The 13,014-nt window shown below is 43.1% G+C and overlaps 2 protein-coding genes across 2 annotated transcripts in view; one reads left to right on the top strand and one right to left on the bottom strand.

Moving 5' to 3' along the window:
- T265_01688 (hypothetical protein) overlaps window positions 1–13,014 on the bottom strand; it is a gene marked incomplete at both ends in the record, with an annotated part of 39,189 nt that overhangs the window by 20,983 nt on the left and 5,192 nt on the right. The gene's annotated exons all lie outside the window — the stretch shown is intronic.
- T265_01687 (hypothetical protein) lies at window positions 206–11,916 on the top strand (the record flags this gene model as incomplete). The annotated part of the gene is made up of 7 exons (XM_009165753.1): window positions 206–332; window positions 3,468–3,662; window positions 3,804–3,992; window positions 6,269–6,317; window positions 6,396–6,514; window positions 6,876–7,196; window positions 11,708–11,916. 7 exons carry the CDS (start codon window positions 206–208, stop codon window positions 11,914–11,916), a joined length of 1,209 nt encoding a protein of 402 aa, XP_009164017.1.

Below are 13,014 nucleotides of genomic sequence, written 5' to 3'. Positions count from 1 at the left end.
GGCTCACAAGTAGAGTCTTAAAAAGTTGCCCCACTCTGGTTTCTTCGTAAAGAAAACTCAGCTTTCCCATTTAGAGAGTTGTTTTTCATCTGCGGTCAACCGCATATATTCGGGTGATAAAATTTCGTCTTGTCGAATGGCTCAATGTCAGTTCGCCGGTGACGATAACTGCGTAGGCAGGATAGCATCGCTGAGGATCTACTGAATGGCTGGTCACAAAGATGGACCAATCGTTGAGACAGGCAAACCTTCCTTTGTCATCGACCTAACATTAGGTGCTGGATGCAGGTCATCAGAGAGGCTCCAAGACACCGCGAAGAAAGACTCGCCAAGTATCTAGACGTATTCCATTTGACGTAAAAGTCTTCGATTACGGGGAAAAGTGATAAAAGCGGATACAAGTGATCAGACACGAAAACACCTCATTTTCACGCGTTTTTTCGAAAAAGTATTCATTTTCAAGCATCCCTCCTAAGCTTTCTCGGATATCATTCGAATATTTAGCATTGATGAACCAACATATAAAACGGTTCAGTGATTTCCAAATCAATCTTCCATCTGCTTGACCAGATCCTACTCGCAAGTTTCATCAGTAGTATACATCATGTCATCACTAACTGTATCCTTCTAAACATGGGACTGTCGGGCGCCCACCAAGTACCGTGATTCCCCATATGCCTCTCCAATAAAACGAGAATCGAGCTACTACGAAGGTAACAAGTTACAATTACAAAAGCGATGACAGTCGCATGGGCTAAACGTTTTCTTGTCTTGATTTCTATTCCCATTTGATTTCGAACAGACCTTTAAGTGGTGCGGATAATTTTGAATAAAGACATTGAATGCATTATTTCGTCCAGATTTTCCATCACGTTTGTCGTTGCCTGTAAGGGATTTGAACATAACAGGTAGACATATTTGTTCTTCTGTTTTATGACATCTGAATTTTCAGTAGTAGTTTTGTATCCAGGGTGAAGTTTTGTTTATGTTCACATGAAACTTCCGACTAGACTTACTCTATTTTTTTCATATATTGAGCATTGAACTTGCAGCACCTATTTTCCGAGAACAAAGTGCTAATCATTCCCTCGCCGTTTAGTTCTCCCCAATGCATAGCAGTTGACGAGCTCCGTGTCGACTTAACGGCTGACTGGTAGCTGACAACAGGAGTACTGTGACAGTCACACTCGATTTCATCAGTTCTCAGGTTCATCACTTCAAAGGTAGCTCAGTGATCAAGAAGCAAGACCTTCCACGCACCAGACACTTTTGGTTCTTATTGAGTTCTTCATAGTACAGCGACTTTATCAGAGAGATTATTCAATTCCTTCCAAGCGTTTTCTCTCACTGAATCGCCCAACACTGAATCGTAGCTGACGAGCAAAACTCTTCTGAACTTTTTTGTGACCTAGCCTCCCTCAAGATGGGTATGTTGCTAGGACAACTGGTGCTCTGTTACAATAGGTGCATCAAGGCCTTACGTGGATGATCCTGTTTTTTGGAGTTAGTGCTTATGACATTAGATACATATGCAGCTTACTGGTTTGAATTTCCCTTCAACGATAGCTGTCATTATGGATCCTCAAAACCGGATATGGAAGTGCTTAGCTTTGTGCCCAGCTAAAGCAGTGGGAAGCCTCCTGGACGTTTATTTCCCAAGGTTCTTCAAGGCTTTCACTGGCAAGTGCTGAAGAGTTTGTCTGATCAATAGCCACTGTCAGTCCCAAGAAGCAAAAGCCTTCCTCCCCCAAATTGCATCCTAATGGATCGATATTTCTTGTACATATCAGCTTTATTTTCCTGACCAAATCCCTTTCTAAACAATTCTTTATCTTGTGATTGATCTCATCGTAAAACCTGGCAAAACCGCACTACTTGAAACGGGGGGGGGGGGCAATAGCCATTCCGTTCGCTCTCTGCAATGTTCACGGTTGCTAATCGAAGATTCCTTAAAAACTGTGCCTGTTAAATGCGGCTCAAACTGTCTGTGCACGTTGTAAACTGGATTTGAGCAATTCAGATGAGTTCCAGCAAAATGGATTGTCACTGTCACTTTTGATTATATCCAATCAAATTTCCACTTGGATGACTTCATCTGTTCCTTCAAACCTGTCAATCTGTCCAACCAACTTTCGTTTAGCCTGCTGAAGATCAGTGTTCCGTGCACAACTATTCAAAGTGTCCATCACCTGGAAATCAGAACAAAGTAGAAGGCATATCCCTGAAAAAATAAACGATCCTGTTGCCTACCAAGACCAGAATGTGAGCTGTAAATCCTAGTTATCCTGTTCAGATCACCGTGAATAGCTAACAACGAACAGATTGAATTTCGGCACTACTGATCACTACGAGTAGTATATTTTGCTGTCATTGTAGCTTACTTTTGATAATAACAGGGGGGAAAATCAATCGATTGGATATGTATTTACTCTAGTAAGGCTCCTCTGAATGCAGGACAGTATTACGCTCCGTGACCTTGGGAGTGCAAATGAATTGGTGCCATTGAAAAAATTTCTAGTATACTATACCTTAAATATCCCCAACAGAAGGAAACTGTCAAAGTAAAACGTTCTCCACAGGTCTACGAAACTTGGAATGGGATATATCGAATTCCAATAATTCCTCATTTCAGTGGTTTCTGCAATAAGTGTCAGAATTTGCAAGAAATCAGAGCCTCCGTGGGCAACTTTAACAAGTCGTGCCTAAATGTGTAAAGACAGATTTACACTCGTCGTCCTTTTGCCTAGTTACGAATTATAATGGGCAAAAGAAGACAGGCAAATTTCAACTTGGATGGGCAAGGTTCCATCATCATGATAGAATATGTGAGCTCCTGACATTGTGCATTTCATAATACTCGGGTCACATAGTGAGAATTACTCAACGTTAGGTTGATTGTTGAATGAAGGAATGAGTGCTCAATTATCGCAGGACGAGTTACATTTGTCCAGCACATTTCATGAATTTCATTTACTTAAGCAGCAATCGCTTGCGTAAGACTTTTTAAATGTAGTTACGCATCAAACAGATCAATAAGATATCGATTATTGAACTGTGCATCAAGTGTGACGTTGACTGTTGCATAGGGCAGTATTTTCTAACTCAAAGAGGCTTGAAATCTTCAACTGTTATGAATTTTTTACTTCCTGCCCTGGCCTTCAAAACATTTGTGGTGCAAACATACAAGGATACAATAGCGTAACAGGGAGAATAGGCTTTTGACAAGTGCTGTATCGATTTATTGAACGTAAGTTGGACACACATACGAACCGTGGCGTGCAGAAACACCCATTTTGCGTAGTATGTGACAGCATGATTGACTGCTGTTTTTGGGGGTTCTGCGGGATAGGCGTTTTGCCCATAGTCACATCACTCTCGTTTGAAGGCACGTCTCCCTGCTCTGACGTAATTATTCCGGTTAGTGCACACCAAAGGGAAGCATTAGACTCGAGTTCCGCCCTTATTAGAGCTCATCAGCGGTGCACATCCAATGGCCGTGCCGGGATTTGAACCCCTGACATCCAGCATGCGAGGCGAGTGTGTAACCACTGCTACACCAAGGCACGTTGGACGCAGCTTTATTTTCACATCTGAACAGGCGGATGTGTTCACGCTTGAGCGATGCGATTGGTGTGCCCGACGATCGAACGATGAGATGTCGAGTTAGTATACTGTGTCACGATTTGATTTGACCAGAATTCAGGTTCAAGAACTGGTCAAAATTAGTGCAGAATGGCTTTATCTCCCTTCCGGATCTTTCACGCTTTAGCGGGATTGATCGCCCCTTTGTAATCCTATTTTAGGTTTATTTGGTCTCAAATCAGCTATGATGAACAGAAACTCCCATCACGAAGATGCCCCAGATGCCAGACAGAACAAGGCAAAGGAATCAGATGACAAACTGCCGTCCATATTTGATGAGCGCAACGGACGACTGCGCCGGTTATCCGTCGCCCAAGGAGTTAGAAAGCTGACACTGGCTTCAGGTGCATGTGAGTATCATGATCAAAATCCAAACAGATTTGCATTGCTGTAGTGCGTTTTGGATAAATTGCCAATTGCAAGTAGTGAAGCCATGTAGCACCCCCCCCCCCCCTGCAAACATCCACATCAGAGCGCTTAAGAAAGAAAATCCGGGTTCAAGTAGATCATAAGGTTGAAGGAAACTCGGGGGCTGCGCCTACCTGATGAGCCCTAAGCGGACGGACGAAACTGGTCGTGGGCTGTCGAAGAGTTTTCAGCAACCTTCTGAGTAGTTTCCTCAATGGAAATCCGGTCTAATCTTTTACACTTTGCATGGTTTTAAATTTCAGAAATCCCCAACATGAAGCAAACTGTAATGCCAAAGTCATGAGAACATGTGACACTCGAGTTTGTCGAGTTCTGTACTTCGAGGAGTGACGGATTCTCTTTCCTCGTCGAAGTGTAGTTGGTTCGATCCAGATTCCTCACAGGTTAATTGTCTTAGTGTACAAAGCCTTAGGTCTTCAGTCGTTGGATGCCTGTTGAACACTGTCTGAACTATTTGTTTCCGAGTTGGGACTTTCATAGGCTTCACAAATTGCTGAGCGAGTTTGCATTATCAGCCAGAAATTGTCGCATTATTTTACAACGTTAAGTGAGAACCTTTCCTTTTAAAGATCCGGCTTAGGAAATTTCCAACCATCTTTGCATGTTTTTTTATTTTTCTGAATGCGCTTCATTTGGCAAACTTCGGCTTCACTAAATCCGAAAGAAAGCCTTGAGGTGTATTTCAACTTTCACGAGACAAAAATGTGAACAAGGTGATTATTTTTCAACTTTTCTGTGGGGTAAATGTTGTGGATAGTAAGGTGCGTTGTGTCGCATGACTTCACCTCTCATTGTGTCTGTTTTCGGAACCGTAAATCCGGACTAATTTCTTAACTAACTCATTTGGGTTAGGCAAAATATCCCACGTTTATCACGTGTTGAGTAGACCAATCAGGTTACTGTGCCGCATTCTATCTGACATAGTGTTTCTGTAAATGGCAACAATAATCGTTCAGCTGCAACACCCCTTCAATATCCAGCCAAAGGAATCCCGAGGGTAGAGGTTCCCCCCTGTTAAACAGGTGCAGTCGGGAGACAATAGATGGTTTCGAACAACGGATCTTCTGGTCACTCATTTCGCGCGTTAACCGCTGAGCTTTCTCGAGCTCAGAAATGATCATTCAATCGTGATATCCTTTCTGTGTCTGGCTGTTTTGCTTCCCAGAAGGAGCATAAGGGCTGCGATACTACCAGGTTGTCTAGATAGCAGCAGCCAAGATGATAAGGTTGGATTCGAACCAGGGATCTTCCGGTCTGTAAGTCTGTGCCTTAACCACCCGGCTGTCTTTTGTACCATCTGACTTGAATACCAACCACTGATGGGAATACCTTTCATTATACATCGTATTGGGTAAAACGATATTAGTGGCGTTCAAATGTCTAACTACTGTCCCTCTAACCATTTGGTTTGTTTTACGATGACATCTAAGAACTAATTCAGATGGCTAATTGCTTCTGTTCGCAACTTTTCCAACCTGCCGGTTGGTACCGTCCACCAGGAATCCGCTTATTAACACATCCGCTTATCCACATTGCAAACCAGGAGTCAACATCTCTTACGCAACAAATTGTCTGAGAAGGGACTTTGTAGCAAGCCAGAGTCGATAGGGCAGCCAGCAGAGCCAAATTGAAGCGCACACCCAGCCCCTGTCTGATAAAGGTGATGACCAACCCAGACTGAGGGAAGATTCTAGGACGATTGCCTGTAACATGGCTGCAGGAATTAAAAACAGCTGCAGTCCTTGTCCGGATGTGACGTGCTACTCATAAGGTTTCTGAAGTCTCTTCGATGGCCCAAGACCGTTTTCGCCCTTCTTGGTGTTCATCAGGAGGTTGAAGTTCCCGGATTTCCATCAACTCTATGCTAAAACTACAGTCGAATTGAGATCCTCCGTCAACCCGTGTCTCGACCGATGTTATCTTTCTTAGGCTTCAAAAATAACCGTATGAGACACTGAACACAACCGACCACTGTTGCCTTTGATTTGAGCTTTCTGGCTAACAGTTTTCTCCCTTGTTGCATAAGGCTTTCACAAGACACCGCGATGAACCCACTGACTGGGTCATGCTTCCATAATGGCGTTCGATTTTCCTTAGTTTATTGACACGAGAAATCACAGGTGTCTTACTTTTGACCGTTCTGTGCGTATCATGTCCCCATGCGTCGTTGCTCGTTCATTCCACCCTTCCGACCTAGGCAGTATTTCCTCACGGTTGTACACTAGCAGTAAGGCGAGATGGCCCAAGTGGTTAGAGCGCGAATTTACTGACTGGAAGGTCCGTGGTTCGAATCCGACCTCCGCCACTTGACTTCCCCTGTCTAGGCTTGGGCGACGTGGCAGTATCCCAGCCCTCGTGCTTCCTTCGGGTTGCACGGCAGTTAAGCACCCAAATGGTGCTACAGCGGAAAGATTTTTTTACTACTTGTTTATTGTTATGGATAGTAGATAGAAGGTTTCTAAAATCTTTCAAAGTTTCTCAATCTCCGTTTGTTCCGTAAGGTGCGATGTACGGCAAACTCAGTTGTAGTTTTTTTCTCGACCAAAAGTGGTTTTCAGAAAATCAATAATAAACTTACTGGTAAACAAAAGGATATATTTTTTCATAAGATATGCTACCATTGCTTAGACGCAGAAGTTTGATAGCTTATGAATTGCAATAAGAGACTTCTAAATATGTACCAATTCTTGCGCTCAGTGGAAGCCGTAATCTGAAGTACGTAATTTTTGTATTGCTAGCAGCCCTGAATGTTTGATTGATTTTTCATATTCTGTCTGAAGTCTACTTCTTCTTTTTTCTATCAGTAAACGACATTAGTCGAGATTCCATTCAAAGAGCATTCGGTACCAAGAGGATCATGCCATCACCAGGGCATGACTTCTCCCAAACTGAACATTCCGCAAGTCGGGCCACACCCTCCCAAGATACAGGTCGACTGTTGACTTTTCGTGGCTCAGTCACAACACCAGTGTCACGCAGGGCAAGTCAACAAACCCCCAGTTCCAGCAGTCTGGGATTATCACTCATGAGCATCTTCGCCGCCAAGAAAATGTCCCGGAGATTCCTAGCCGCACTTTCGGAGCACGAAGGACGTGACAGGAGGTCCGGATCCTTCAGAAAGATATGTGAGTTGTGTCGAGGTTTTCGGTGGGAATATTTCTACTGGTATTTTACGCGTCTAAGAAAACGACTTCCATCTGTCCTGATTCTCATTTTCATATCGTTTGACATTATTTCAATGAGTACTTTCACCACTTCATCAGCCGCACTAAATTGCCAATTTCTGAACCAATAGGCAAACTCTCACCAATCTTATTTAGAGAACCACCTCCTAAATGGTCTCAAACAAATCAACAAATGAACCTTCTGACGATGCATATTCCAATGAAAATATGCAATCTCACATTCAGGTACAGTGAGATTAGTGAAGCACTCAAGGGTTGAATTGATAATAAACCGAAACCGAGAAGTTACTTATTCCTCGCTCAAAAATTTGATGACTTTGATCAGTTGAACACTCGCCGTAACATTTGGTCATTTAAGGATTACTCAGTACCTCCATTAGTGGTGTGTTACGTCTATGTTCAAAGTCAGTTCCCCATAAATTTGTCACAACCCTCCTTCCATGTGTTCGTTCGTACTGAAATGGATGTTAATTTGCTCGCGAGTTTGACATGTGGCATTCAAAATTCTCCCCAAGTAGGAGGTTTTAGTGTGCTCACTGATGGTCGACAGTCACCGAAAACTCCCGCTGTTTCGGCAGTGAAAACGATTTCAGTCGTTACACGCAGAAAAGAGCTCGTCGGTGAGAGTAGTTCACCTGTCGACAATCTCCCACACCACAACATGCGCACCGGTTACGTCTTTTTGAATATTGATGGAATACGCAACTCGGCAGGTAGTTATTCGAGTGACACTGAATCCGCGCGCACGAGCCACCAATTACTTAACATACACAGGTGAGCAAATTTTAAGGGTCGTTTGTCTAACGTGCCAAGGATTCAGGTCCCAAATAAGGCATTAGTTAACTAGATATACCTCAAAAGCAGCGAAATATCTTAGACTTTCAATTCTCCGGAACATTGTTTCTCTTCAACAAAACCGCCCGCCAAATTCTGAGCCTCACCAATCTGAGAGTAGACGAGACGATAAGTCTCACTCGGAAAACAAGTGTCCTTCCAGAGAGATAGCATTGACCTTTCACAAGCACGTCTTTCTCGTATAAGCTGCTTGTGACTATAACACTATATTACTATAAGAATTGACTGAATCAAGCTCTGATTTCCATTGGGTACCTCCTGCCTTGTACTTAACATCATTTTCGTCGTTTTGTTTGCCAAAGCTTCCATTACAACCCTTGTCTCATAAGCGACTGTCCTGAATCTGCCATCTTCTACCTTATTTTGAGTGGTGTTGCTTGTAGGTGCGTAACATTCCAAAATATTTCGGGTTGATCCCGACGGATGCCCACTCCGTCTCTTCGGAGTGGTCAGTGTCAACATGAACGCCAAAAAAAACAGCCCGCTGCCCAAACATTGGAGTTAAACTTTACTTTGGAACCGATGACCAATACCGTCAAGGATGTCACTGTTGCGTTTGCTTCACTAATATTCAACTATACAAGACAGGACTCAGGTTGTTATCTTGCCCTGTGAGAAATCACCTCCGGACCACTAAAGCGGCTTGAAGGTCATACATCAAGTTGGAGAGTATCAAGGGAGACTAAAATACTCAACAATGTCACACTTTTATCCTACAGCGAAGAGCTATCTGCTCCCTCACAGCACGGTGAGGAGCAACGCCGTCGCTATTCACCTAGTTCTAAAGAATGAATATGCCGTAACGTGACCCTGGTTCATGTACAGAAAATGAGGGGAATGGAACGTCCCCAGGAGCCAAATGCATGCATTCAGTTGAACCTAGTGTCATCGAGACCGAGTACCCACAAGACTGACCCTCCCTTTTTACCTAACACAAACGTATTTTTATGTGTATTTCGTCGTGTAAGTGAAGGCAGTTTATGCTGAAATGCCGAGAAGCACTGCACAACTGTTTCATCCTTGTTTGCGCATCTGACGAAACTCCTGAGACTTTCGGCCACGAGAGGCCGATCGACAGCCTGATTAACTTGAACCCAGACAGGATATAACACCGCTCATCCTTGACTCACGGAATCCAAATCACGTGGTCATATGTATTCCACTTTCAAGTAGATTATCATGAAGTTTTAGTGGTTTCAAAACCTGTGTAGCGTGGCAAATGTGAACCGCGAGTTATTTCATGAATCCTTAGTGTGCTAGGATGCCAAATGGGGTTCGCCCAGCTGTCTGTCACACATCTACTTCTGTAGAGCCTAAGGTGAACATTGATCTAGTCCCAATATACGGGCGAGATGAGGCTAGTATATTCATACTTCTTTATGGCTCTTCATTTTTTTCAATCCAAGTCAGCCAGGAGATAAGTGGACCTTTAGAAGTCGGGATGTCAAGTGCAATAATGTATTCAGAATCAGCTTAATATTGAGGGGCGGCAGTTAATATACGATGTGAATACCCAGATTTGTGGATACTCAAATAGAATATCTCAAAGTGTGTTTAGTAATCCAGCGCCCCAAAAAACCCTAAAGAGCGTGATGTTTTGGTTTGCCAGATCAAGCTAATATTTTGCTTTGGGATCCACAAACTACGCTCTGAGTAATCTTGTATCCCCTTGCTGACTGGATATCTTCGGTTTTTCTCACTTGCCCCCCGTTGTCAACGAAAATTCTTTATTACTTGCCCGTTTGTGAGTAATATGATTTATCTAAGATGTTTGAATAAGACGGAAAGGTCCAGTACGAGTATTCACCCAACCTCATTTCTACATTCCATCATTGGATCACCGCAGCAGCCGGACTGTGTTGTTTAGAACACGCTCCACTGACACACTAAGACATTTAGTCTGATCTGTTGTCCAGCAAATTTATCATGACGCAGTGCAGTTGTCCTCCATCAAAGAAGGGATAACTCATATTTGACAGGTGAAGTTTTTTCAGGGCGTTTGGCCTGTGATTTTACTTGTACTCATTAGGACGCCCCTACTGGACATCGTATGGTGTCAGACAGAATAGGGGAAAACAAATTCACTCTAATGAGACATGGAAGAACGAATCCCCAAACCGATGGGGCGTTTTTCAAAAGAATACAGGAACACAACCTCACTTCACTGAGGCGTTGAACAACGAAGAAGGATCCAGTATCATAGCGTTTTTTGGCCGGGACAAGCGCAAACAAGTGCTTTTCATGTCATCTACCAGGCACCCCAAAACCGATCAACTTTATTGAGATTTAGGTTGTTGTCGAGTACTGAGGCCCTCGAAATCAGGTTGAATAACCTGCAGCTTTGCTTTTAAGAGAAACGAATAATACCTTGGAACTTGTTGTGACCAAAGGTCAGTCAAACTGCACTCCCTAGAATTTACATTCACCTGATCTCTCACTCCTGAGTAACTTTATGGGCCTCTGTACATCCTTTACCAGTAGATATTCTGTGTTTATGTAAAAATTTCTGATTCACTTTGTTCGCAACGCCGTTGTTTTTCTGTGGCTCACGTACCTTAATATGACAAATCTGCAAGTGCATTATGGTTGTCTCAGTCTTAGAATAGTGGCGAATGCATGTAGTTTGAACTCTACAAAACCGCTGTAATCGTGGAAGGTAGTGCGAAGAAACTTGGTGTTTTTCCTGAATTGAGATTTCATCTTGTAACTAAAACCAGTCTGAACAGCTAGTTTATCTTTATTGAGGATTTTCAGGGCTACTCATCTCATGAAACTCCCGGCTGTTTCGAAATCACAACCTTCTATCCTGTGGGTTGAACACTCAACCAGTTGAACAGGACAGGGTGTCTAGAAAAGTCATCAATGCGTACTTAGACGGGATACAGCGACACTCATTCTTCACATTAAGTGAACATTTATTCACTGGCTCGCCGAGTGAATACTTCTCAGATGGAATTTTCACTGTTGCAAAACTACTCTTCCTCTGAGCTACTGATAGATTGACTAGTGTGTAGAAATTTGGTTATTGGCGAGTTGAGATTTCGTCCTGCACCTAGGTTTCGTTTGAGTGGATGAGAATGGATGAGAGTTGACCGATCTGTTGAAGCATTCCACATGCGATTTCATTATCTGTACAGTGTGATCAATTAGCTTATTTATGTTGAAAGCCATCACCCAATTTGCTGGGTAGTTGGTAACTTTGACATTACTATTCTGCCTGTTGAACCTCTCAGCTAAGACCAAAATACGGGACAGAAAAAAGAGGAACCTTGGTCAACGAGAGGAACTTGGTCATTAAACGAAGGATACCCAAAGCAAACAAACTGACCCGGGGACGAGCGAGTGTGCCAACTTGGCGACAAACTTGTGAGACCACATTTGAAAGTCATCTTACCTACAGAATCTTACAATCTCTACACTAACGTCTGATTCCTTTAATTACAAGTGGGAGATTGCTGAGCTATCCCTAAAATAACTTCTTGTTCTCGAGAAATACACTCATTTGTAAATCAATTCGGTTTTCACGAGAGACTCAACTGAGCCTCTCGTTTATGACATTCTACAACTGAATGCACACTGGCCACCTCATGTTTCAGTTGGCACGATATTCGAGATACCGCAGTATATTTTCATAGAGGAAACTGTTCACATGGTTGCTGAAAACTCTTCATCAGCCCACGACCGGTATTGTCCTTCTTGGGGCTCATCAGGTAGGCACAGTCGCCGAGTTTCGGTCAACCTTATGTTCTACTTGAACCCAAATTGGACTGTTTTCGAGAAATACACTCATTTGCAACCAAATTGATTTGCAAATGAGTGTATTTCTCGAAAACAGTCCAATTTGGGTTCAAGTAGAACATAAGGTTGACGGAAACTCGGGAATTGCCCTTACCTGATGAGCCCTGAGCGGAAAGGCGAAACCAGTCGTGGGTTGTCGAAGAGTTTTCAGGAACCTTGTGGGTAGTTTCCGTTATGAAAACCTCTCGTTCTCTACAGGAGGTATCTACACACCGGTTGTTTCTGCAGGATGACAACGGTGACCCTTCTCCCCGATGCAACCCCGTTGTTTACTGCCTTATTCAGCCAGCCTATCTACAGGGAAGGTGATGACTTGAGTCGCCCACTTTTTTGACGAACTGTTCCAAGACTAGAATGGCGTGGCTGATGAACGTGAAACTGTAAAGCTGCAGAATGTGAATGTGATTGAACCGAGTTGAATGAAGACCAAATAACTTGACTTGGCATTCAAGAAATGGTGTAGCTGCAAAGCACGTGGTTCATATTGATTCGCTAATCAACTGAACTTCGCTCAGGCATTTTTTTTGCACGCGGGAGTAATGATTTACACATTTGAAGAATGGCATAAACTAGAGGTTTAGCTAACAACGAATCAATTTGTAAATGAGTTAAAACAAAAGGCTGGTGGGACTGGGGAGACTGCGTCCCACTGGTGATCGCCGTAGTCTGTAGTCGGCTGTTGGAGAGTTTTCGGATAAACTACAGATAGTTCACTGTGTTAAGATGTATGATAGTTTGCTTGTTTTGGCCAAAACAAAAACATGGATAGCGCAAGACTGTTTGTACACATTGGCCTGGCTTATTTGAGTCTTTAGCAACTGCCTCCACTGTGTGAAGAATTTGGAGCATACAATACAGTAGATATCTGCGAAATACAGTCTCAAAGGCGTATGGTGCGTTCCGACATTTAATCGGGAGTAAAATCTGTTGGTTGGTGATATTTAACGGAAAATCTTTCCAAGAAAACCCAGTGTGCATACCCAGTGTGCATTGGGTATCCATGTCGATAGTTAATGATTGGCTTGACGTCAATCATGGTTTACTTTTAACTCGGAGAGAAGAATCAGGAAGTGAATTTTCCTTTTGCACTCCAATGTTTTGACCA

The sequence above is a fragment of the Opisthorchis viverrini genome, assembly GCF_000715545.1.
Source record: "Opisthorchis viverrini unplaced genomic scaffold opera_v5_18, whole genome shotgun sequence".
Lineage (NCBI taxonomy): Eukaryota > Metazoa > Platyhelminthes > Trematoda > Opisthorchiida > Opisthorchiidae > Opisthorchis > Opisthorchis viverrini.
The sequence above is the reverse complement of the archived record's forward strand: the minus strand, read 5'-3'. Positions and strand labels throughout refer to the sequence as shown.